Below are 27,991 nucleotides of genomic sequence, written 5' to 3' on the forward strand. Positions count from 1 at the left end.
AGAGATTTCCAGACAACGAAGACGTCATTGCCTCTGTAAATGCTTATTTTGAGGAACTTCCGAAAACGCACTTTTCTGAAGGATTAAAAAAACTTGAAAAGCAATTGAGCAAGTGCATAGAGCTCCAAGGAGATTATGTTGAAAAATAAAAAAAAAATTTACCCAAAAAAAATTGTTTTTATACTTCATTCTAAGGACTTATTGAACTACCCTCGTACATATATATGTGTATATATACGTATATTAAATTATATCAAATACTGTAATTCAAACCCTTCATAAACTACAATCATAAAGTGGAGCTGAAAAATTTTAATTTTTTTTATTTGACATTAAAGAGGGTTCTCGAAGCATCTACGGCCTTGACGATTACATTCTCATTGCGATAATCGCGCTTCGCGCTCACCAGTTTGGTTGCACAGGCTCTAATTTTTCAAATTGTGGACTATTCTTTCCGAAAAATTCGGGAAGAATAGTTTTGAAATGTATTTGGTATCTAGCGAAAATTTTGAATGAAATTTTTGGATCTATAAAAAAAATGTTTTTTATTTTTTGAAAATTTTCAAATTTTTGAAAAGTATATAAGTTTCCTAATTTCCATCAAAATTGAAAATTTTATTTGGATAATTTTCAAGTCTCTTACCCATATAAAAGAAACTTTGATAAAAATTTCTATAATTTAAAAAAATGTGAAAGTTTGGAAAATGCTCTAATTTTTTAAATTGTGGGCTAATCGAAAAATTCGGCTGGAATAGTTGTAAAATATACTTGGCATGGCGTAAAAATTTTGAATGAAGTTTTTGGATCTATGCAAAAAATACTTTTTTTCTATTTTTTGAAAATTTTTGAAAAATATGTTACTTTTCTAATTTTCATTAAAATAAAAACTTTTATTCAGATAATTTGCAAGTCTTTTACCCATCTATAAGAAACTTTGACAAAAATTTATAAAATTTGAACAAAAAATTGTCAAAATTTTGAAAATGCTCTTAATTTTTTGATTTTTATTAGACATGTCTGATTAACGAACTTAACCTTCATTTTGAAGACTTTCAGAAGTGTATGAAATGCGGATTCGATTGGACAAATCCTTCAAAAGTTAACGTGGCTATAACATTCAGGTAACCATACATAAGGACAAACAGACATACAGACAGACATACAGACAGACACCGACAAAATTGCTTGTCAATCACTTTGACAAAATTTAATGTGGATACAATTTTTTTCGATCGACAAAATCGCGATATTATTTAATTTTTTATCACTTATTGACTATCTGAAGTAATTTTTTACCAAATTTTAATTTTTAAAAACTTGTTTTGCAAGAAGCCATAGATAAACGTAGTGCTAAAAAAAACTTGAAAATGAGACAAAGATTGTATACAGATTTGGTAAACTCCCACGTAATTATAAACTGGAACATATCCTTCGTTTTTCGTGGAGTAGCTGCTTCAGTTGTCGTATCAGTCCCTCTAATATATCTTTGTAACCTTTTTACTTCTTGAAGAATCTGTTCATAATAAAAATTATTGTACACTAGGATCAATTTTCGAAAAGCGAGATAAACTTTAATTGAGAGACCTAAAAAGTATCGAAAATTGTTTTCACCGCATTGACCTTTCTTGAAGTTCCTAAACAAAATAATCTAAGCACTCATACATTGGACTATGAAGTTCCTCTTGCGTAATCAAATGGTAATCCGTTGGACATTCATCCAGTTAAAGTTTTTTTCCTGCGTCTTTGTTTATCAATTTCGATATCGAGTTCTTGGCATTTTTAAGTCCCAAAAGCAGTAGCTTACGATGAAATCATCCCTTACTTCAACGAGATGAAGTAATATAGCCTATATTATAACTCATATCAAGAGTGTTCCCTTTTGTTTGTAAATAAATCCGAGCAGAATCCACTTTGGTAAAATAATGTTCCAGAGTTTGAAAAAACATAAGAATGTGAATGACTTTAAAATAAACAAATCCTTCGAGAAGAACTTTCCACACCACGTTCTACATACTCTTGGCTGAATTCTTCCTATTCTTTTTCTTTAGTCCCATATATCAATCCAAATTTAAATTTATCGTTTTAAGTCGATATCGTTGATCGATTTAAATTTTACATAACTTTCGTGAAAGACTTGAAAACCCTCATTATTTTTTGTCATTTCATGGGGAGGAGGACTCATACCGAAATTACCTCCCCCTTGTGTACGCGCTTTTCTCAAACCCAAAATTTACACGAATATATATATATATATATATTTTTTTTTGCCGAAGGATTTGCGAACAAGAGAAAGAAAATCCTTCGTAACAAAAATATATTTTGAGTCAGTGCCGTACCTATGAAAAAATAATTCAAAGTCGAATTTAACCAGCACCCTTAAAATGTCCCAGTAAATGGCGCCCCAAAGGTTGGAATTGTTTGCTGACGTTTGCTTATTACTAGCGCTACCAGCCTCTTTAAACTCATGCCGAAATAGGTTGGTACATACCTTACATAAATGAGTCGTAGGATTTAGTCCTCATGCTATTATTAAAAAGTCAATTGATCGATAACTACTTAATATAATAGTATTTAGTTTTTTTAAATACCTCTGTTCGTTGATTAGCGATCAGTAAGGAAATAAAGTTTCGCCGGGACATCGAGAGACAAAATTTACCATAGAATGACATTTTTTCACACGTTCAGCCAAAAAGGGAAACTCGTGTTTCGGGGACTAAGTCACAGCGCTATCTACACCCCCCCCCCCTTAGTCCGCCACTGGATAATTTCAAATATATTTGTTTAAATTTTATGATTCGGACGTGTTTACAGACTAAGGGCCCCTGGTTAAGATGGTTGGTTACCTTTGGACTCTTTTGGCTGTATTTTAGTCTTATCTGTGCTAGCCAACGGCTCAGAAAGATCGAGTTCCTGTAGCAAGTTTTGGTAGCCAAGCTTTGTAAGTAATAATAAAGGAAATATTTAAGACCTTCAAATACAAAAATAACATTTGTTTTCCATTTTGAAGCAAGGGATATTAAAGTTACAAAATCAGAATATAAGGATCTATAAAATTACAAATATATCAAATCAGCCTTGATAAATTAAAAATACATAACGTTCTGTAAGTATCTTGTAAACTACACAAGATGTGCAAAAACAGATAGCACTTTTAGATTCACCATCCTGGACATTACTGTACATATGTAAATATATAAATGAATAAGCTGTAACGGATAAATAAAACATGTAAATAAATAAACAAAAATTTCCAGTGTATAAAGGGATTAGTTTCATGAAGACTTTATAAGAATCAAGCCCTTCTGAACTATCTTTTGTTTTTCGGAATCGTCCAAGTGCGAACGCCACAAATTAAACCATATAAAAGGACCCAAAGCTTCACGGTAATCTCTAGAGATGAAATCATTCAAATAAAGACTGATAATTCACTAAAATGTGTGTTATCCAGCCTGACATTTTTGCCTGAATCGTTCTTGGGATTTCGTTTCAATAGGGAATGAAAAATGCAAATTAGTGATTTTCCATTTTATTTTGCTTATTTGTCAGTCCACATGATTGGTGAATATAAAAATATTACTGTCACTTTAATAAACTGTTGAATTCTTCTTGGAACATTAAACCTAATCTCGGAAGAAGAAAGGTGTATAAGCAATAAAAGGATCCCGCTGTGAACTCCCTCTTATTAAGTATTCACTAAGCCTATTTATTTTGATTCTTTAAGAGCAAAAGATAATTTTGAAATTATCTTTAAAATTATTTATCGAGTTATTTACAAACCTTGTCTTGACGTAAATTATAATAATTGTATAACTCATTATTATATCGTATACAGTTATAGACTAGTCGTTGTACATTTTTGTTGTCTTGTAACGTACAAGAAAAATGTGGAAATGACACATTACGTTGAATGCAAGGCCGTATCCAGAAAATTTTTTCGGGAAAGGTGACATCAAGAAAAAATTATGGGGGATATGCAGAAACACACAGGAGAGTATACAGGGTGAGGAAAAACTATGGGAACCCCGGAAAACCTCAGAGGGTTTGTCATGAAAAAAATTGTTGAGGTCAGGTCTTATGTAACTTTCAACGATGAATCCAGTGATGACCTTAGACCTCACCTTCAAGGTCATTTCAAGGTCAACTGTTTTAAAAATGGTAACCCATACTTTTGATATCGGCAATCGAAAGATCGTGAAATTTTACGTTAAAATATGCCTTGAGGTCCAAGGGCGACGTGACCTCTAGATGTCAAATAAAAGTCAAATAATGCTTGCAAGAAAATCGCGCATAAAAAGTGATTAGAAAACAAGGTTAATTACAAGTCATTAACGTGAAAGTTTACCCCCAGTGGGGCATCCTTGTCCCACTAGGGACGCTTTACCGCAAAATTAACCTCAAATACGTGATCAGCGACCCCGAAAACCCCCCAGTGTATGGTTTCAACAATTTTGTGCTTCGACGTGTAATGAAATGGTTGTCATAGTACCTGTGACTGTTGCTACGCAGCTGACCTGATTTTCTCTCGCACGAAGAAAAAGCTCTTTAAAATGACCATCAAGGCGAGGTCCAAGGTCAAATATAAGGTCATGATTGAATTCTTCATGAAATTTACTTATCACCTGTCATTAACCTTCTTTTCTAACCACTTGTTATGCGCGATATTCTTGCAAGCATAATATGACTTTTATTTGACCTCTAGAGGTCACGTCTTCCTTGGACCTCAAGGCTTATTTTAATGTAGAATTTCACGCTCTTTCGATTTCCGATATCAAAAGTATGGATTCTCATTTTAAAAAAAGTTGACCTTGAAATGATCTTGAAAGTGAGCCTCAAGGTCAAATCTAAGGTCATCACTGGATTTCTCGTTGAAAGTTACATAAGACTTGACTTTAACAATTTTTTTTTAATTACCAACCCTCTGAGATTTTCCGGGGTTCCCATACTCTTTCCTCATACTGTATGTATATTATGTACATATTTCAAGAATTTGGGGGTGAAAAATCAAAACGCAATCACCCCCCCCCCCCCCCCCCCCCCCCCCTAGCTACGGTCTTAATTGAGTGGTGTAAATAAGGTAAGCAGTAAACATCCTATTCTCGCCTAATAGAATAATAATATTACGCGTATTCCCAGAATCTTAAACGTCTTCAGAAAGGCAAGACGAATATACTTCTAAACAATGTTACTGAGTTCGAAGTCTGCTACATACAATTATTTTATTCTTAATTATATTCACATTGAATCTTTCTGAGTGAAAATTGTTTAGAAGTCCATTAGTCCAGCCCGAGAAGCTAAACATTAAGAAATGTTAGATTGCTGAGCGAAAAATCTTAAGACAAGTCTTGAAGGAACTCTTGGAAATCTCTTAGCAGTCTAGCATTCAAAAGAAATCCAACACGTGAGTTCTGATTGGGAGCAACATCGACAATCTGGAAACACCCGGCAATTTTTACAAAATCTTATAAATCTCTATAAGAATTCAATACAAATTATCGCATTTACAGCTTTAAAATATCCAGATTTCGTAATAAGTAGCCCCTCGGTGGTGGCTTTTTCAGGCCGATTCAGATTCTCGGAAAGCGAGTAATATTATTATTCTATAAAGCAAGAATATGGTGTTCAATATTTGCATTAATACTCCGATCCCACGTAATGCGCCATTTCCATATTTTCCTTGTACGTTACAACACAAACAAATATTTACAAAGACATGACTATAATTGTATATAATTTGATTGTTACCACCTGGAAGTGATACAAAACTGATTAGGAATTTTTATACTTAACATTTCGACGATCCTGCCAGGATTGCGCCTCGGGTTTCTCTATCTACGAATAGACAAAAGAGAAATCTTATTAAGGCACTTCTCGTGAAGAACCCTGGGAAGGAACTCTGCAAACTTCATTCAGAGCGAGAAAGGAAACAATTTTACGAAGTTCATTTAAACTCCGGACCTTCCTATGGGTGACTCGACAACTTGAAAAGTAGGAAATCTGTGGTTAAAAGAAGCTTTTAAACTGAGTAACCACTATACAACGTTAGGCGGAAGACGCATCTGTTTAACAACGCTTGGAAGATTGGCGACCAGTAATCGACAAGGGCCCAAATGCAGGTCAACAACGAGGAACTCCACGAATTCCCAGCTCCAAACCAGAGAGGATCAAACCATCCAGCGAATTTAGATACAGTACGCATTTAAATAAAAAACAAAAAGCAAATCGTATCTACTTGCAAAGAGAATATGAATTCCTTGCTGCCGAAGAAAGGAGACGAACGTGAAATCAAAGTGAATTTTACGTTAGACGAGGAAAATTTTTACAATTCCAGTAAGGTGCTCCAGAGAACTGCCGTTCCTCAAAAATAATAGAAATCACTGCCTAAGCGTCCTGAGTAAACCGTTATGACGCGTATCAGATAACAGGAGCGGAATCAATACATTCTCCGCAGGCATACGCAAAATATCCAAATAACAACGTTGTTGTTTACGCGACTTACGATACTGACGAGACTTTTGATACATCAGATGCCTTGATTCATTTATTTCTTACGACAATAACCTCACACAACAACACTCACCCGTCATCGAGAGCACAATCTCCAACAAACTTAGTACCGGATTCTTTATTAAATTTGGATCCCATCCAGTAACTATGATGAGAAACCCAAGCGTTGAGCCCTAGACGAGGAATAGGACAATAGATGACAAAAATTACAGATTACGCCAAACAAGCTATATGACACATCTTAATAGGCAGTTACAAAGAATAGTAATTTGCTTTAGAAACTAACCCGATAACACAAAGCTCAATTTAATTGCGGAGAGCTAAGTTGGATGCAATTAGACAGAGAGGAAACATAGTCTAAACTTTTATCCTTCTTTTTAGAGACGCCTATAAGGACGTAATGAAGGCAGAACAAGCAGTATTACCTTATGGAAAAAATGGGAAAATGGCCATAGAGATAGAAAACAACAACACAATAAAAACATTCATAATGAATTTAAAAGGCGATATTTCGTCACAGGTTAGACCCATAAGACCAACTACACTAACCAAAGCCCTGCAAGAAGCATTGGAAGCAGAAGCTTGGCAACGGGGAAAGAATAAAGATAGAATAATTAGACAAAGCCAAATATGTATAAAACCTGCTAAATTAAAGTCCCAACTAATAAAAACGAGACCATCAGAAAATAATGCACTCTAACAGGCAAGAGGATCAAACTCAAATTTTTCACTGAGCGAAAGATTGAAAATTTTCTGCCACGAGGGCGGAAAACCCGGTCATTTTGCATCCCAATATTTTTTTAAACCCCAAAATTGTCTACTTGGACAGCCGCAAAAAAGACTACTAGAAGTAAAAACTTTACAGCAACATCAGAAACCCCAAAAAGAATTTTTATAAAGGAAGGAGATGACAACGAAGGAAATCTAGGAAAACATAAATTATTAGGACCAAGCAGAATATATTGATTGTCCGGAAAATGACAATCAATACATGGAAGAAGAAGTGCCGGATCATTAAACAAATTATGAGTAGATAGAAACCACTAATCTGATTCTAAAACTGATTTGATAATCAACAAATTAAAACTGACATTACATTTGTGGGGAGACTACCTATCAGGAAAATCGACAAATATCTGCAAAATCAACGTAGCTGACCATGAAAATCAAGTAATTTGGATATAAAATCAAAAAGAAATGCCTGAAGCACTAGACAAAATGCACTATAATATAGTGAATATACCATATTATAACTATTCCCCGAAACCCAGAAAAATATCAGAGGAAAAACTTCAAAATTGCCTGATCCAAAAACATCGAACCAGAAATAAGAGAAGGATTGAAAGAAATCTTGACTTAATACTGAGAAGTTTTTACTCTAGATGTAGACCCCCGCCCTGTAAAAATCTAACTGAACATGAAATAATTCTGATTTCCGGAAAACTTATAAACTTAAGATCCAATAAACTACCTCAGAAACACAAGAAATTAGCATTGAACGAAACAAGTGAATTACTGAAAAAGGTATAATAGGAGATTCCCACTATGAACATTCTCTAAAAAAGGAGGAAAGCTTAGAATGGTGGTATATTACCGTCAGATTAATAAAGATATCGGCCAGGACGACCTTTGTGCAGGTTCCCCCTAAATTATACACGGGCATTTTGAATATAACAAAATGTCATTTGGTCTCAAAAACGCTTCCGCTACCTTCGAACGTATGATGGTCAATGCGTTCAGAGGACTAATTGTGAAAGAATGTTTAATTCACATTGATAAGGTTGTAATGTTCGGAAAAACATAAGAACATAACCAACATGTAGTGGCAGTTCTGGAAAGATTAAAAAGATTAGGTTTGAAATGAAAACCATCAAAATGCAATTACTTACGCTCAGAACTAGAACTAGTGTGAACTAGTTCAGAACTAGAACTATTGTGAAATACCCTAGCTTCAGATTTTTACGATGGCGATTACAGTCAAGGGAATATAAGTACAAAAATAAATATGTTAAAGAAAACAAAAACAAAGTAGCAGAGTGGTTATCGAGAATATTCGCAATCCAGACTAACGATATATTATAACAATCGCTAGACGGTATAGATTTAACAACCGACGATGAGCTATCAAATACATAAATTTTGGGTACAACAGTTAAACGCCGCACTATAATCAAAGACTGAACAGTGAAAGAAAAAATTGAAATCTGAGTCAGAAAAATGTACGAGTCAGCAGAAATTAACGGGGATCCCAATAAATCCCAATAATTCATCTGGATCCGAAACACTTCAACAAAACGAATTTTACAACGATTTTGTGACAAGGTGATTGAACCCAACGCAAGGAAAACAAAAAACAAAACCCAAAGCTGTTGGAAGATTCTAAAAAGTACTAAACAAAGAAGACATGCCAACATATAATTAAGCAGATTGGTTACGAAAAGTGGGCTAGTTCAACCATTACACTCTCAGCAAAAAAATTAATACTAATAAGATTTATATACGGCGACCCACTTTTTAAACCAATAGAAAAGGAATTGATACATGAAATGATGAAATACGCATCTAACTTGTATCCATACTTAGGATTTCTCCTATGCTTTAACAATACTCGAGAATTATCGAAAAAAGAAAGAACTAATATAATTAAAAAAGAACATGCGAAAAATCTTGGGGAAAAGAATACCATTGGAAAAGCGAAGAGAATTATAAAATGAATAGGTATGGATAAAAACATTAAAAAGTACGTCAAACTATTCCCCATATGTAAACTTCAGAAAATGACAAGAATCAAAAACCAAGCTGAGGAAATTATACCAGACATTCCTCTGAAATCCAATAAAAAAATATGCCTAGATACATACGGCATACCTGGGGTCACAGTAAAAATTTTTGCAAATACTAACCCTAAAAAAGTAGACCCGCTTGGATAGGCCCTTTTTAAAAGGATACTTGTTTCATGAAAAGGGGAAAATGGTTAAAGCTATCAATATGATATCCACCGAAAACCGGATTAAAGCCATTGCCGCTATCCTTATTATGGCTAGCGTATTACATTACACAAAAGTACTCAAATCAATCTCAGACCCCCCGTCAACGGACCATAAATGGATAGCAGCTAAGTAGAATGCCGAAAGATAGTTTGTAAGAACCATCACTTACGGTCTGAGTGTTGCAGCAAAGGATAGATTTTTCAACTTCAAATTAGTATTACGAAAGCGCGGGATAGTACACCTACAAATTTTAAAACATATGATTCTGAAAGAAACCATTATAGAATTCGAGACAACTTACCCTATGCGTTAACATGCTGACTCAGGGAGTAATCGCAGTACTTTTTTTCGCAGCGTAAAAATTTTAAAAAATGGCATTAACTTCTGCTGAAGGTGACTTCAAGCGCATCCATAATCGCTCAAGTAGTATGTTGCACGCGAAGTTTTAAAATAAGATTCTCTCTCACTTGCATCGCAGCGTTGTTGTCTGAGGTTTCCACTGCGTGGCGCTAGCATCCAGAAGAAATTTTTAAAGTTACCGACGGAACGCTTATTAACTGCTACTAAAAGAAAATGCACTTGAAGTCGCCTTCGGCCCATGTGAAAGATAGGTATTTTATTTTTTTTTAGTTTTTAATGCTGCAAGAAAAAGTATCGCGATTACTTTGTGATTTTGTAATGCAAATTTTAACGAAGAATCCGAATTTAAACAATTTAAAAGTTGATTTTGCTGTTTTTTTTAGTTTTTTAAAACGGAACCGAATGTGGACCCAAAGGGGTTTTTACGGGTACTTTGTAGAGGCTTCATTCGGTTTCTTCGGTCCGCCAGGAGAAACAAATAAATAAATTCCACATATCAATAGTTCCCGACTACTACATGATCATTAAGTACCGAGACTCTTATGTAACAATCGGCAGACAGGCATTTAATAACTGTCAACAGATGCATGTATATAAAATATGTAAATTTTGGGAGTAAAAGTGGAACATAGATTTTTCGGAGTAATAAGGGAACAAACAAAGCTTCCGAGTCATAATGAAACAAAATGTCTTCAGAGTAAAAACGCAATATACCGATTCTCCGAGTAAAAACGGAACAAACGAGTGCAAGGCTGGAGGGAGGGGATGCATGCACGGATGTTAGTTGGAAATAAAAGTTGGAACCGAGCCCTGCACAACTTTGGATCATCATTTGATCCAGCGTCCCAAATGCAAAGCAATGACAAAAAGGAAAACTACATTAGTTTACAAGAATAAAAAAAGAAATAATAACCGCTATTCTGATAAAAAATTTAATGAATACAATCATTAATTTTGACCCAAAAATCGAAATTTTCACTAACTAAAAATCAAAGTTTTTTGGAAATACAAATAGCAATACTCAAAGCGAAATATTACAAAAATGTTTAATTTTAAAGTGATATGCGTAACATAGTTCGGCAATACATATAAATGTTGAACGATGTGAACAAATGTTTTATAAATCATTTTTAGTGCCTGACAGTAATGTCTAACCTCCTGGATGACTTTCCGTTAAAACGCATAAATTTTGTGCACCAGGTATCAAATTTCTCATCTTTTCCGGAGAAATTGGGTTCGTGTTTTAGATTTAATGTGTATTGATAGCCCCCCAGATGTCTTGTCTTCAAAACAATCAAGTGATCGGGTGCGTGAATCGGGTGCAGCAGGTATACTTGTCCAGTTTCCTCCGGCGAAATATTTTTTTCATTACATTTAATGTATCCTAAAAACCTCAAAGACGACTTGTCGTTAAAACATTTTAATTGCGTGCCCCAGATAGACCAATCCCATTTCCTCCGAGGAAATTGAGTTCTTTTTTTATATTCAATTAATCGTGATAACCTCCCAGCTGACTTATCATTAAAAAGCATCAATTGGGTACACCAGGTATCGAGATCCCATTTCCTCTGGATAAATTGGGTTCTTTTTTTAAATTTAATGTATCCCCATAACTTCCTGGATGAGATTTAATTAAAAAACATCAATCACGTGGACCAGGTATCGAGGTGTTATTTCCTCTAGAGAAATTGAGTTCCTTTTTTAAATTTAATGTATCCCATAACCTGTCGCATAACATGCCGTTAAGAAGCATTAATCGGGTGCACCAGGTATCACAATCTCATCCTCTCTCGAGAAATTTGATTCCTGTTTTATATTTAGTGTATCCCGATAACCTCCCGGTTGTCTTGTTCTTAAAACGCTTCAATCAAGTGCATCAGGTGTGTGAATCGGGTGCAGCAGGTATACGTATCCGCTTTCTGCCGACAAAATGGTTTTTTTCTTTTACATTTAATGTGTACTAAAAACCTTCAGGATGATTTTTCATTAAAAAGCATCAATCGGTTGCACCAGGTATTTAGATACTACTTAATGGAATGGAAGCTTCTAATGTGTCCCCTAAGGGTTTACATTTTTCTTACACCTTCTCTATTCCTTTACACACCCTCCACACACTTACTTGGTGGTGGAAGGGGGACCTACAGTTTAAGGTGGGTTCCGAACCAGCAAGAGCAACAGCCTTAAGTACTTAGAGAAAACCTCTTTCTCTAGAGGTACCGGTCCCACGACTCTCCGCAGATGAACAACTCCCTTGCTAGGCTAGTGTTCACCGCATGGGCCACCGAGACTCTTCCAGAATGCGAGGCGGGAATCGAACCCGCAAGCCGAAGGAATGGGTCCAAAGCCTACGCTTTAGTCCCCACGACCATCGTCCCACTCATTTAGATACTACTTCCTCTGGATAAATTGTGTTCTCTTTTTAGATTTAATGCATCCCGTAATATACGGGATGACTTGTTATGAAAAAGTTCCAATCGGGTACACCAGATATCTAGATCTCATTTTCTCTAGAGGAGTAAGGCTTGCTTTTATATTTAGCGTATCCTGATAAATTCCCGGATGACATTTCATTCAGAAGGATCAATCGGGTGCACCAGGTATCCAGATCCCATTTTCTCTGGAGAAATAGGGATCTTGATAGCTGGCGCACCCGATTGATGCTTTTTAATGACAAGTCATCTAAGAGGTTATCAAGATACATTGAATCTAAAAAGAAACCCAATTTCCCCGGAGGAAATGGGATCGAGCCACCTGGTGCATGCAATTGATGCGTTGTAACGACAAGTCCTCTTCGAGGTTTTTAAGATACATGAAATGTAATAAAGAGAACATTTCTCCGGAGGAAATTGAATATGTATACCTGCTGCACCTGATTCACACACCCGATGCACTTAATTGATGCTTTTTATTAACAAGGCATGCTATTTGAAGAAAAGTCTTCCGGGAAGTTATCGCGATATATTAAATCTAAAAAAAGAACCTAATTTTTCTGAAAAAAATGAGATCTGGATACCTGATAACCCAATTGATGCCTTTTAACGAAATGTCATCCGCGAGGTTAATGGAATACATTAAATCCAAAAAAAGGACCTAAGATCTCTGGAAGAAATGGGATCTGCATACCTGGTGCACCAGATTGTTGCGTTATAACGACAAGTCTTCCTAGAGGTTTTGGGGATATAAAAAATGTGAAAAAACAACATTTTCTCTTGAGGAAATTGGATCCGTATATCTAGTGCACACGATTCACGCACGCGATTCACTTGCTTGTTTTAAAGATAAGATATCCGGGGGGCTATCGGGATACATTAAATGTAAAACAGAAACCGAATTTCTCCGGATAAATTGAGAAATTGGATACCTGGTGCACGTAATTTATGCGTTTGAACGGAAAGTCATCTAGGAGGTTATTGGGATACATTACATGTAAAAAAACAATTTCCACGCAGGATGTAAGGTATGGATCTTGGTATATCAAGTTAAAACATACAATGCATAAGCAAAAAAAAAGAATTTTTTTATTTTCAGAACGTTACTCTTGCCTTGAAAAGTGATCAAACCGATACACTGGTCTTAATAGAATTAAGTAAATATCATCATAGTCTCAATTTCATAATTTCAACTGTAAAAAATGTTCAGTTTTTTAAAATTTTGTTCTAAACGACATCCGGGTCCAATTTAATTTGGTAAACACAAAAAAAAATTTTGTTTCTATTCAAAAGAAATTTTCTTGTATAACTGCTAGAAAAAACCGGCGAGGTTGACCTATCCTCTATTATGTTGTCTATTATTATTTAGTGAGTGATGAGTCGTTAAAATTTAATAACAAAATAAAGTTAAAGAATACAATTTAACAACAAAAAGTTGAGAGTTAAATTGACTATTTCAAAGTAAAAGTATATGAAATTCTAGAAATCTAAATTTTTATTAAATTTAAAAATTATGATCTAATGTACAAATTTATAAGACACATTTTTGGAAAGTAAAAATAAATTCATCTTTATTCGCATTATTTAAAATGAAAACATTCTCAATTTAAATCCTGCAAGATAGAATTGTTTAAAAGCAACGTCCGAAATAAGAAGTAGTTTTAAATGGGAAATATTAAAAAATTGTATACTTCAGAATTTGAAGCTTAAACAAATTCGACATACATGTAAACCTAAAAAAAAATGTATTCGCGAAGTATTTTGGCATTGCAGCTTTCTTCCACTCAAAACGTTTAAAATTCTATTACTTTCAGTGCATTTAATCGTTCAAAAAATAACAATTTTTGAAATGTCAATTATACTTTTTGAAATTCAATTATTCTAATTTTAATTGCAAAGTTTGAACTCATAAAAGGGAAAAATTGAGTATTTGGCGTTTACCATGAAATTTCAGCGTTATAAAATTGAAACTACTAAAAAATTATTTAAATTTTCAATAGAAATTTTTTTTACCTGAGCCTGAAATGTCGAACTTTCTGGAAGACTTTTCGAATAAAAAAATTGATATTTACAAATACTTTGTATTTTGAAAGTTTCTTTAGAATATTTGATTTTAAAGGTCTACAATATGGTTTTTTTTTATTTCAAACAATGAAAATTAAGATAAAGTTATTTTTCAACTTTAGAAAGTTTTGTTGTGTAAACTTTATTAAAAAAAATTGTTGTGTGAAAGCTTTGAATTTTTTAAGTTTTTAACAATCGCGCTAACGTCATAGTAGCTCAAATTCGCTCTTCATTCACAAGTATTAGAATTTTTTAATAAAACCAAAAAAAAATAATGTTGGTAAACTAAGGTAAATAATCTTTATTCTTTATTTAAACTTTGTACAAAATAAAGGAGAACAAAGAAAATGAAGAAAGCGGGTTTTGCGGCCGTCGTTGTTGTTTAATCTATGTATTTTCATTCAAAATTTTCGCAATTTTTAAAACTTTAATTTGAGGTTTAATTTGGACAAAAAATGGCTTCATTTTACAAGTTAAAAATAAAGTTGTAAATAAAATATATTATAAATTTGAGTATAAATTAACGACGCACAATGGGCTGAATCGGGAATTTACTTTCCAATGGACAAACTATACATTTTTAAAATGAAATTTGTTCATAAAAAAAAACAAATAATATTGAATGACAATTATTCATAACTGAACATCACCACTTATTTAATTTGACGGCGTTAAGAATTTAAAAAATTACTTTCTGCATATAAATTTCCAAACTATGCATTTGTTCACAAAATTTGGTTTGTTAAATAAACAAATAATATCGAATGACAAGTCTGTTTCAATAAAAATAACCCCTATTATAATTTAAGGAAGATAAGAAAGAAAAAAGGGTCACTTTCTGTCCATAAAAGGTCAAAATATTCATTTGTGTATAAAATAAACAAATAATATCGGTTGACAATTTTCCTAACTCAACATCACTACTTATGTAATTTGATGACGACCAGAGAGAAAACAATTACTTTCCGTCAATAAATGACCAAAGTATGAATTTTTAAAATAAAATTTGTTTATAAAGTAGACAAATAATATCGAATGACCAATATTTATCACCTTCTTCATGCTGCAGCATTTCAGCGTCAGGCCGGGTTGATACATAATATAAGCACACAATCAGCAGATCGCAACTACAACGTGCAGGTTTTCTTTTAAACGCACAGTAACTGCAACCGGACTGCGTGACCTGTAGAAACTCAGAGCGTTTTCAGCATCAGGCCGTGTTGAAACAGAATACATGTACACCAGATATACCTAACGCGGGGAAATTTACTGAGAGAACACATGTTTCGGCAGGAACCGTGTCTCCTACTGTTTCTTTTGGAAAGCAGTAGCAGTGGTAAAAGCGTCTCCTCTGTGACATCACGCCGCTTCGGGCTGCACCGTAGATACGAACTACCTGTCGGGGTGCTCGGGGGTGACTAACATTTCAATATAAAATTGTAATAGATAGTAACTAGGGTTTTCATTATTTTATTTCAGTATGTTTACATCTATTTGTACTGAATGTAATTGAAAAGAGAAGTTTAAAAAGTATTTGGAAGCTTTTGGATTACAAGAAAATATCTAAAAGTGATATATTTCTCTTTATTTAATAACAAAATTAATTCTCGGTGTCTAAATAAGGTAAAAATGTTTTCGAGTGTACCTAGATTTACACTCCTACAGTGAGGATGTTATTTAAATAATTTTTATTCTCCCAGAATAACGTAGATGATTGAAAAAAACCCAGAATTCAATATTTTCGCTATTCATCAAAGTATAACCAATAACCTACTTTTATGTTCATTTCTGACATTAGTTTTGATTTATTTGTCCTAATTTAGTTTTAAAATAAAATCATTTTTCGTTTTAAAAATGGGCAAGCTTTTCCGACTTTCGAATCGTGATCGGATAATTCCATCGCTAACGTCAGAGGAGTAAGCTTGCCGAGATGCGGATGTGACTTCTTTCAAACACCTTTTCACTGCTTGAGTATGGCATGGAAGATGAAAAATGTCTTTGGAAATAAGATGAGTTACGTCCTTCGGTGTGAATTCGGTGAGATTTTTAATTGTCATCGATCTAGTTAATGGTGGTTCCGAAACTTGGCACTTCTCCCAGACGATGAGTTGCGTGTAGTCTTTTGTAAGCTTATGGATTTTCTGCCTTTCGTCACATAGCATAGCGGGAAGATGTTTTTCTGAGTAAGAAAAGTAGGCATCACTTTTTTATGTGACTTATCAACCATGTGACCATCATACGAGTATTATATATTTCTTAAAATATATTTTGAATAAAATCCAATAAAAAAATAGTCGAAACACATATTAGCTTGTTATAATGTTATTAAATTATTAAAGTATTACTTTTATGCTGATTTCTGACATAAGTTTCAATTTGGACATCGTGTTTAATTTTTGAACCGAAATCATTTGTAGTTTCAACAATGAGCAAAATCTAAACTTTTTATTTTTTTTAATATTAGATGATACTTTGATGCATTCAAGGCCCGCCCGCTAATCCCTAGAATAAAAACAGACATGATTTATTGTAATTTTTGAGTGTATGAGGGTTTTGTTTACATTTTACCATTGCACCATGATTCACCAGGCTTTTCTTTACATTTTGTTTCTCCTAACTGCTTTTTCAGAAAAAGAATTCAATTCAGTTTTGAATGTCTAATCGCGAGCATGTTAGAGAGCCAGAAAACATTAATTTTAAACATTATTTCTTTTTCGCATTATATTCAATAAACATCGTATATCAAATAAATCAAAATTATTTGATATTGCGGCTTGTAAGTAAGATAATGTTTCATGCACTTTTGCGATAGATCTTTCTGAAGCTGCCATAGTGTTTCTCTTAAATCAGCGATCTTCTAGGCGAATGAGAAACTCATTTACGTCTCTTCCGAAAATTGATTCGGAGAAATACGATCATCATGAAGTACAATCGGAGTGCTGATGACTGATGTACTTCAAGATCAAAGTGAAAAAGTTATTCAAAGAAGGCATCAGAAGGTGCAAAATGAAGGTGAAAGTTCTTACTGTGGCTCAATTATGGATGACAATGTTAAAGACGATTACCATTCCGCCCAAGAAGATGTTGAGGATGCATAGTTCTCTTATAAGAATAAATTTACAGATCAGACAAGATTGAACTGTTCAACATTTTCAAAAGTCTGTGACAGATACGCCATCGTATACAGGTCTGCTGCTTTACTAGCTTCAGCAATTTTACACGACGTGAGTAAGTGCATTCCGGAAGGAAAAGTTTTACTTTTTGACAAGTGTAAACTCTATCGGGAAAGAACAAATACTCGTCATCAACTTTAGAAAAAGCAGCTCTCTCTGGCTTCAGAAATAAAGGCCTTTTACTTGGATGGAAGGAAATATGAAACAAATGTAATGGATAGAACAAAAAAGGAAAAACACGGCAAACAACAAAACGAAATGAACTTACTTCTATTATTGAAGAACCTGGAAGTAATTATTCAGGACACATATCCTCATCTTCTTCTGATGCAAAAACGACTACACATGATATCCTTCAGTTTCTCTTTGTCAAAGAAATGAATACATCCAATATAGATTATTGTGGGTTGTGGTGGCCGTTGTACGAACACTAGTAAACACGCAGGTATAATTCGATTGCTAGAATTAGAATGGGGTAAAAGCGCTACATTTGAAGCTTTGTCAACAAAACTTGATGGAAGAACTTCCTGTCCTAACGATTTTTCTGGTCTAATCGGAAAAAGCTCAGCTTCTTGTGAAGAACTTTCGGTTGTAAACTTCGATGCTGTCGACAGTGCTAATTCTCCTTTTAGTTGACCCTCGTGATCTTAGTTCTAATCAAAAGTACTTGCTAGATATATGTAATTTTATCAAAGAAGGAGATTTTTCTGAAGATCTTAATCTAAAAAGTCCAGGGAAATTATTGAGCGCCAGATGCATAACTAGGATGAGTAGAAATCTTCGAACTTATATTGGGACAGAGAATCCATCATTTGAGTTAAGAGTTTTAGTTCAATTCATAATAAGAGTATATGTCCCAATGCGTTTAGAAATTAATTTTTAACCATCTACTAAAGATGCTCCGAAACATCTCTAAAAAAGCATTTCAATGAGTGCTTACTGCAGGACTATCTCGCTGAATGTATTTAAAAAATAATACAAAATAATGCCTACTTTGCTCATCCAGAAAAACTTCTTGTCGTTATGCTATCTGACGAACGGCAGAAAATTCGCAAGCTCGCAGGGTCTGGAATAATTTCTGCTAGACAATCAACTGGGAAATCAAAATCAAGAAAATTCAAGGTTCCTTCCTTGAATGTTAACGCAAAAGACTACAGGGAACTCATCGACTGGGAAAAACGCAACATTTTGGAACCACTATTAACTAGATCGACAGCAATTGAAAATCTCACCGATTTCATAACAAAGGACGTAACGCATCTTATTTCCGAAGACATTTTTCATCGTCCATGTCATACTCAAGCAATAAAAAGGTGTGTGAAAGAAGTCACATCCGCATCTCGGCAAGCTTACTCCTCTGACGTTAGAGATGAAATCATCCGATCAAATTTCGAAAGTCGGAAAAGCTTGCCCATTTTTTAAACAAAAAATGATTTTGTTTCGAAAGTAAAATATGAAGAATCAATTTAAAATAATATGAGAAATCAACATGAAAGTAGGTTAGTGGTAACCCAGTGGGCACAAAATTTGGCGACGTCTTTACGACATCGTTACGATATCTTTACGACAACTTTACGACGTCCTATGTCCATGTCGTTTCGCTGTCTTTACGATATCGTGAATAAGTTGCATGATTGTAAAAAAATATTTGAATGAAATTATTACAAATGTTGGCTTATACTTTTAGCCGCATAACAATCTATTAACATTATGCACGAGGTAGAAAGGTAAATTATAGAATTAAAATGTAGTTAGAAAATCTCAATCATAGTCTGTATCAGCAAATTCGGATACGTTTAATGTTCAATTGAATATTTTGAATATGAAATATAATATTCGATAGTAAATTTGAGTTGATTGATTGTTGAAATATATTTTTTTACATGTTTTATTATTAAGCTTTGTACTTTAACGTGGTTTTCTTTCGGTTCTTGCATTTCTCAAAGTTTGAGACAGATATTTTTTGTATAAAAAAAGTTCGAACGTTCAAAAAATGTCGAAGTTCAGAAAAAAGATATAATAATTTTCAGTGAAGTTCCTACCGAAATGCAGAACCTAAACGTACTTTATTGTACTCTACTACATTTCCCAAAGTTTCAGCTCGATATTCTATTTACAAAAAAAAGTCTTAGGTTCAAAAAAAAAACATTCAGTGAACTGATAAAGTGAGTTCGGTAATATAGGTATTTAACGGTGTCACATGCCCTTAACCTGAAATCGATGTAAGCCTTTATATTTGGTTTTTTCTGCTTTCCGCATATTGACATATTAAGTCATACTAAGTTAAAAGATCCACATATTTATTCTACATACCCATTATTCTCAAGGAGAAAAAGCAAATTTTATTTTGATAAAAATACCTTTTTTGGTCAAATCAGCATGAACGTATTAATTAAAACTTGTAACTAAAGGCATGTATAACACCAGATCTTTCTTAATTAATAGGTGATTCTAATTGGATGGATTATGTGGCAATACGTGGGATACTCAACACTTTCAACAATTACTGCTTTAATAATACTTTCTACCCCAGTTCAAGTTTGTCTTTCATATGTTAGTAACAATTTAAGGGCTAAAATAGCACCGTTAACTGATAAAAGAGTGCAACGTATGAACGAACTAGTTCAAGGAATTCAAGTAAGTATTCTAACACTTAAATTGAGGCTATCTAAGATAAAAATAAATAATCCAAAAATGCTTGTTTGTTTGTTTATTATCTAATTGTTAAAAATATAAAATAAATGTATGGATGTCTCACGGGAAAAAGAACGAAACATCTTTTTCAAATCTACATTGATGTTTATTTAAAAGACCTAAGCTATCATATACATACAATCAAATATCGAGTACCCTCATAATACCTCTAGTTCCGTAAAATAAACAACAACGAAATCCTTACTCGATATTTTAAAGTTAACTGGTCGCAAACGCTGCCAATCCTAACCCTGGAAAAAGTGCGAAGGGAAAATTAGGGAATTAATAGGTGCAAGAAAATGAGTAACGCGACAAGTAAAAAGGAATTGAATGAGCAGAGGGCGAGGAGGCAAGTCAACTAGGCCCCCGTCGCGTCGATTCTAACCATAGGACGCAAGTCAACGGCAGCGGGTAAAAGCTACAACGTGCACGGTGTGCCTGAACATGGGTTTAATAAAAAAAAGTTTCACTGCAGATATTTGAACGAGAATCGATTAGTACATTAAAATGAAGGATCTGTGCCGAATTTCAACAATTTTCGCCGGGCTGTTTCGAAAAAAGTGCGTTTGAAATTTTAAAATATTATATTTAAATAATTTACTACAAAATTAAATTTATTGTATTCATTTAACTATATTAGTCTCATTTCAAACTCATTTCAAACTCATTTTCAAACGAGCTTTTTTATTAGATTTAACAGATATAAGTATTTTACATTAATTATTATTGTATATATCTTATACAAAAGGTATCCACTAATATAACAAAATCATATTTAATTAGTTATAAAAATTTATAGAAACAAATAAAGTTCATTTTTCTATTCTATTATTCTATTTCAAACGTGACGAGAGTTATATTATCAAACTGCTTTTAAAATATTCTCAGGATACTTAGAATTTGTATAAGCTACTTTATATTTAGCCCAAGTTGTTTTGAAATCGGCATGAAAAGATTCTACGCTCTTGTAAAATACTGTTAAATGAAATAGACATTTAACGTAGTTTTTGTTGTATCTAATGCCTTAAATACGTAAAGTGTTTTCAAGACTTTCGAGCAGTTATAGATTCTTGTCTTTCTCAAGATTTAAAAGCAAACTTTGAAAATAATATTTCTGCATTTAAAGAAAGCTACTGTAACGTGGAGACATCTATTACACCAAAAGTTCATGCAGTGTTTTTTCATATATTACATTTCTGTCGCAGAACAGGAAAAGCCCTGGGATTTTTTAGTGAGCAGTGCATATCATCTGTTCATGCCGATTTCAAAACAACTTGGGCCAAATATAAAGTAGCTTATACAAATGCTAAGTATCCTGAGAGCTACTGTAACGTGGAGATATCTATTACACCAAAAGTTCATGCAGTGTTTTTTCATATATTACATTTCTGTCGCAGAACAGGCAAAGCCCTGGGATTTTTTAGTGAGCAGTGCATATCATCTGTTCATGCCGATTTCAAAACAACTTGGGCCAAATATAAAGGAGCTTATACAAATGCTAAGTATCCTGAGAATTTATTAAGAGCAGTTCGAGAATATAACCCTTGTAATTTATGCGCATATAATTAAATTATTTCGTAATTATTTTATAATCATTCATTTTTTAAGAGATTTATTTACAAAAATTAGAAACAATTCAACATTGTGTGCATTTTAATATAATTATATGATTATGAAACGATACTAATATAGTTAAATGAATACAATAAATATAATTTAAGTAGTAAATTATTTTAATTTGACAATTGGATATTTTTAAATTTCAAACGCCCTTTTTTTCGAAATGGCCCGCGGAAAATTGTTTAAATTCGGCACACATCCTTCGTTTTAATGTACTAATCGATTCCCGTTCAAATATCTGTAATGAAATTTTTTGTCATTGAACCCATGTTCAGGCACACCGTGTGCAGTTCGCATCCAGCCTCTTGACCCTGCCGTCGGGGGCCTATTGTTTCGGCGGAATCAAGCGCCTGCGTTATAGTCTTTTTCAAAAAAATGCTAGGTTTGTACTGCGAACCCTCTCACTTGACTGGATCCCAGCAACTTAAAATTATTTTACTGCTTCTTTCTTTTTCTTGGTTTAAATGTGAATTGTTTTATTTATTGTTGCGAAGTCATCTGTTTATATTGAAAATTCAATAGTTGGTGGAAAATTCATCAATTTGGTGGAAAGTTCATAACTCGCGGTTGAAAATTGAACTATTCAATTGGAGGCCAAAGACGTATTTCTTTCTTAAAAATTTAACTATTAGGTTGAAACTGAAACAATTTTTTATGAGAAATTTATTTTTGTTTGTTAAAACTGCCTTTCTTCCTGTTGAAAGTTCAACTATTTTTAACTGAAAAATAATATTTTTGTGGTTCCGAAGTTAAAAACTCATGTTTAATTGCAAGTCATTTTTTTTCTTTTCAAAATTAGTCTTTTAAAAAATTGTTTTAACATAAGGTAACGAGGATTTGAAAATTCTAATCAATATATTCATATTCAAGGGACTTTTTTTGACCTTTCGAACATTACCCTTCTCAGAAACTATATCAGTCTTCACAGGTAGGTAATTCAGTTTAATAAATGACGAATTCAGTTTACGCAGCACAAATTTTTATAACAAAGGAATAATTTATTGTTTAAACATATCGAATGAATTTCGAAATCTATAGATGTGTCTGCAAAGATGTAGCATCCTACCAGCGTGACCTATCGATGGCCTAGATTGATTACCGGAAAGTTTTTGATTCGAACTCCCATATACTTATCATCTGTCTTTTCGAAAGCTTAAAGGTTCATCAGAAAATCGTGAGGTGTATAGAGAGATTGATGCCGTTTTGGAAAACCAGATTTACTATCTCATCTGGAAAAAATCGTGTGACAACTGACTAGGTCGCCATTCAGAGAGATGTCTTTCAGAGCGACACCATGAGCCCACTTTTCTTTTGCCTCACATTATTGCCACTATCTCAAGCACTTCGCCATTCTGACGGTTACTTTTGCGGCAAACCTGCACATCGAAAGTACAAGGTCACTCATCTATTTTACATGGGCGATCTTAAGATCCATGCTAAAAACAAAAAGTAACTACATCCAGCTCTAGGGATTGTCAAACGATATACTAAGGAAATAGGAATGGAATTTGGGTTAGACAAATGTGCCAAGGCTTATTTAAAGCAAGGAAAACCTAATAACATCCCTGAAGTCCCTGAAATCGTCGATAGAAGCGCTATATGACACCTTTGCGCTAAAGAGACTTATACATACCTGGGCGTGCCACAGAGCTGCATTCAGGATGTGACATCTGTAAAGGATATTCTCCCAAGCAGATACAAAGGTCTCATCCGGCAGATTTAGTCTTCCGAACTGTCGGTGAGGAACAAAGTATCTGCAACGAACATGCTTGCCGTCCCGTTACTACTTGGCAGTATTTGTATTGGTTTCATGGAGGAGGTTACTGAAACACTCGGAAATAGCTTCAGTATTAGGGTTAAGCAAAATGCATCAAATCTTATGTATCTCGAGTACTCATTCCCGATGATAGCTGCAGCGCGTGCTATGCACAACGTGAGCATGTATGCACTCATGCGGGAACGACCTACATCCAAAAGCACACTGCGGCACTAAAAGTGCTTTATTGCCATCTCTGTCACTCTTACGGCATTACACTTAATATCGCTCCTCTAAATGCTCCCACTAAAATAGAGTCAATTGTCGGGAATGAGAAGTGCCGCATATACTGAAACTTTATATTCTCGACAATTCTTTCTGTTGCACCCTCGAGGTCTGACATGGTTTTTCTTAAATTCGAGAAACGAACCATGTTCTTCATCGAATTTTCAGCACCAGCTGACAAAAACAACATAGCGAAGGAGAATGAAAAGAAAGAGAAATATAGAGACCTTATAAGGGAGTTGCGACGATTGTATCCGAAATATTCTGTTAAACTGCTCGTGCTTATTATCGGCGCTCCTGAAGGTGCCCAGCTTTCAATGGTTAGTACCCTGAAAAGCATCCCTGCGTCTCTACAATGTGCTAAAACACTTGTCCCCTTTGCTTTCGACTCTGGTTGTATAAGGCCATCCGCCTCCGGAGGATGTGGTGGTATTGGATCATCAACAGGTTGAGGAAGAACAAATGAACCTAAACGCCAAATCAACCTGATGTTTAATCTCCATTGCGCGGGTTTCTGTGATGTGCAGGTTCTCAAATTTTATTCTTTTTACATTTTCTTTTCAAACTTCGCACTTTTGTAATAGGGACGTACCAATTCCTCTTTCATTGCGATATTCCATTTGATGTCCTCCCACGGTATTTCTGGCGAGCTGGTTGGCTGCAAATAAATAACGCTAGGCAAAGCTTCCTCAGCAGGCACAGTTGATGTTCCATTGCTTACCGTCTGTCGCAGATGTTCTTCCTGGCTACCTGTTTGATTAGTGAGAACTGCCTGACCATCTTGCAGCTCATCTTCACCACCATCCCGTATGCTGTGGCTCCCAGCTGTGGCTGCATGGGTGCCCTGAGGATCTCAGGGAAGCGACAAGCGTTTCAAAATCTTTAATATACTCTCCATTATTATTTATGGGTGTTGTTGTTCTTTTTAGACCCTTCTTCTATTCGTTATCAACCTATCTTGCATGGGAAACCCTGTCAGTAGCAGTGCTACCGCCAAAATATCCGTCAAAGTCATGAGAGGAAAGCTCGAGCCCTACCGCGACACCAACGCGAGAACACATTTGATAGAGTTGTATGATACTGTTTAGTTGTGGCAACCGTTAGCACGCTGTGCCTCAGAACTAGAGCTGCAAATTTAGTCTTTGTCCCAGCAAGGGATCGACATCCACAATGGAAGATCTGCCTGGATATGGTTGTCAGCAAAGTAAGGTGCAAATTGTGTCCATGAACTCCATATCAAAAAGGAAATAGAACCAGAAATCTGATGAACAGAGACAAGAAATAGCCCTAAAATGATGCTGACAAACATCGCAGCTTTAGATATTTCAGCGGTTTTAAAAAAGGAAAGTAACTGGAAAGCTCCAGGTCCAGACACGGTACACAAATTCTGGTACAAGTGCCTGACGAGTGCACTTCATGCGTTGGTTAGCTGCTTTCAGAAAATCATTGGAACCCCGGATCTGATGACAGGCTTTATGCTCCAGGGTACTACGTATACCCTACCTAAAAAACTCAAAATCAATCTGAATTTCGATTGATAGCCTGTTTTCCAATAATTTTTGAATGTCTTACAGCCATATTTGCAGATAAGGTATATTCTCATTGCGACGAGAATAAACTTCTAACAGAAGACTCAAAAACATCAAAGAAACTTACGCATGGCTTACATTGACTACAAGCAAGCGTTTTCTTTCGTGCCGCATGACTATTTGCTTGAAGTCTTAAAACTTCACAAAATCTGCCCACATATTATTTACTTTCTAAGTCATGCGATAAAGCTCTGGGGTACAAGAATCAATTATTTTGATCATGGACAACCTAGGATAACTAGAGCAATACGTATTCCGACGGGTATATGTCAAGGAGACTCCTTCAGTGAACTATGGTTCTGTTAAGTGTTGAACCCATTGAGCAAAACACTAAACGGCATGACTTATGGATTCAGAATTCATGATAATGAGGATGGTCATTGAGTGACCCATATTCTTCTGTACATAAATGACCTGAAGTTGTACGCTCGTTCGGTCCAAAAACTGCAGCAAATGATCGATATCACAAAGCAGTTTTCCAATGATATCCACATGAAGTTTGGACTAAATAAATGCAGAACAGTGCATTTAATCAGAGGGGAGTTAGGGACCGTAGACTTAGAGAACGAGTTCGAAAATCACATCGAGGCAATGCATAAAGGCGAATCATATAAATATCTTGGTATTCTTGAATCTAAGGGTATTTAGCATACGATAGTTTTCTCAACACGTCCAACAAAATCAGGACAATCAACACATATGCCAACCCTGCCCTTACTTACTCCTTCGGGCTCATTAAATGGTCTACCACCGACCTAGAAAAGTTAAACAGATCGTCCGCGTAGAATACACGCCCTTAAACTTGTCCTCAGATGGAGCCTTAAATATCAGGGCATAAACCATAGAGGATTCAGAAATACATAGGAGGCAAAAAGCTATTTACGACGAGCATCTCAAAACGTTAGATCAACATAAAGTGGATAGTGAGACATAGAATATTTGGCTGGGAAAGGGTGTTCTGTGTCCAGAAATGGGAGGATTCGTTTTTGTGATACAGAACAAGGTTATCAGCAGCACAAATTATCGGAAACACGTGTTACATCAAGACGTGGTAGGCCGGTGCCAATTATGTAGAGCTATCAACTAATCCATCTAGCACATCATTGACAGCTGTCACATAATGGTTCAGAGGGAATATACGCACGGAACTAATTATGTGCCGGGCATTATACGTCAACAACTTGCCTTATATCTAGAACTCTTAAAACAAGAGATACCTTTCTATAGATACTTTTCAATGCCCGTTTTAGAAAGCGAAGATTACATCTTATATTGGGATTTTACTACCGAAACGAATCATTACATACGGCCAAACGACCTAACATCGCGATGCGAGAAAATCGAGGTGGAAGAGGCTATATCATCAACATTGCTTGTCTACTTAACCGAAATTTTCAGTCAACTAATGCAACCAAGGTCCATAAGTATACCGAGTTAAGGCATGAAGTAAATACTATAGGGAGGATTGTTGATCATGTATCTGTTTATCCCATTGTGATTTGAGCTACAGATAATGTGCATGCAAGATTCCCTGAACATCTTAAATATTTAGGAGTCAGTAGGTTATTGGCAGCAGCTCAAAAGGCGGTTTTATTTAACACTTGTCGCAGTGGTAAGAAACTCTCTCGATCATCAGGAAGCAAGCAACTAAAAAACTGTGGAGTGGCAAATGGTAGCTCTAAGGAAGCATCCAGAGGTAACTGTTGTCACCGCCAAGGCTAGCGGTCGTTCGAAATTATATACCTAAAACATCATTGCAGGAGGTTTCAAGCATCATATTGAATTAACTTTAAACTTTAAAAGCTTTCAAGTCTGTCCCGCAGGTTTTGTGATTATGTTCATAATTAAAATCATAAGTTTTTCAGATTTTTAATGATTATCTTTAGATTTATACCAGACATCGGTTATTTTAAATAAAAATCATTTGATTTAAAAATTAAACTTATTATTTTGAACAGGTTTAGGTTTTATTATATTGATTTTCATCGGAAATGGTAATCTTTTTAACAAAAATTCAACCGTTTGATTGTGATATATTCTATGAAAAATATTATATATGAATTTTGAATTTATTTTAGAATATTAATGTTCATTTTTGGCTTTAGGCTTTAGGATTTTTGGCTTTAGGTTATATAAAACATTATATGAAAGTACACTTGTTCTAAAATTACACTGTAGTTAAACTACAAAATCATTAAAAACATTCTACTGAAATAATTATTCATAGATTCTTTGAAGATTTTTCGATGTAGATTTAAGGAAAACCTTTATTACAACCCGGAAAAAAAAAGATTTGCTAATATTCTGGGGCAACTAAGCTATGAAATGATGAGCAGCGTCAGCTGCTGTACATCTTCGTCACACAGGAATTTTTCCGGATTTCCGTGTTACAAGCTTTGTCCTTGGTAGGGGGAACACCTGAAATTGACACATACCAGGTGTATACATATGAAACCGGTATTTTTTCAAGAAAAAAACACATTTATTTCAAGAGAATGATAACAAATATTTTATTCAAAGTATGCGC

The 27,991-nt window shown here is 34.6% G+C and overlaps 1 protein-coding gene across 4 annotated transcripts in view; it reads left to right on the plus strand.

Annotated features, from left to right (window-relative positions):
• The window catches only part of LOC117174831 (multidrug resistance-associated protein 4-like), a 146,080-nt gene that overhangs the window by 78,859 nt on the left and 39,230 nt on the right, over positions 1–27,991 (plus strand). For 3 of the 4 annotated variants that reach the window (XM_033364210.1, XM_033364211.1, XM_033364212.1), the window contains one exon: positions 19,966–20,157. In XM_033364210.1, the coding sequence (XP_033220101.1) occupies positions 19,966–20,157 (192 nt within the window). Of the gene's footprint in view, positions 1–2,819; positions 2,939–19,965; positions 20,158–27,991 lie in introns of those variants that run through there. The other variant, XM_033364213.1, reaches the window with a different exon arrangement.

Source organism: Belonocnema kinseyi, chromosome 6, assembly GCF_010883055.1.
Source record: "Belonocnema kinseyi isolate 2016_QV_RU_SX_M_011 chromosome 6, B_treatae_v1, whole genome shotgun sequence".
Classification (NCBI taxonomy): Eukaryota; Metazoa; Arthropoda; class Insecta; order Hymenoptera; family Cynipidae; genus Belonocnema; species Belonocnema kinseyi.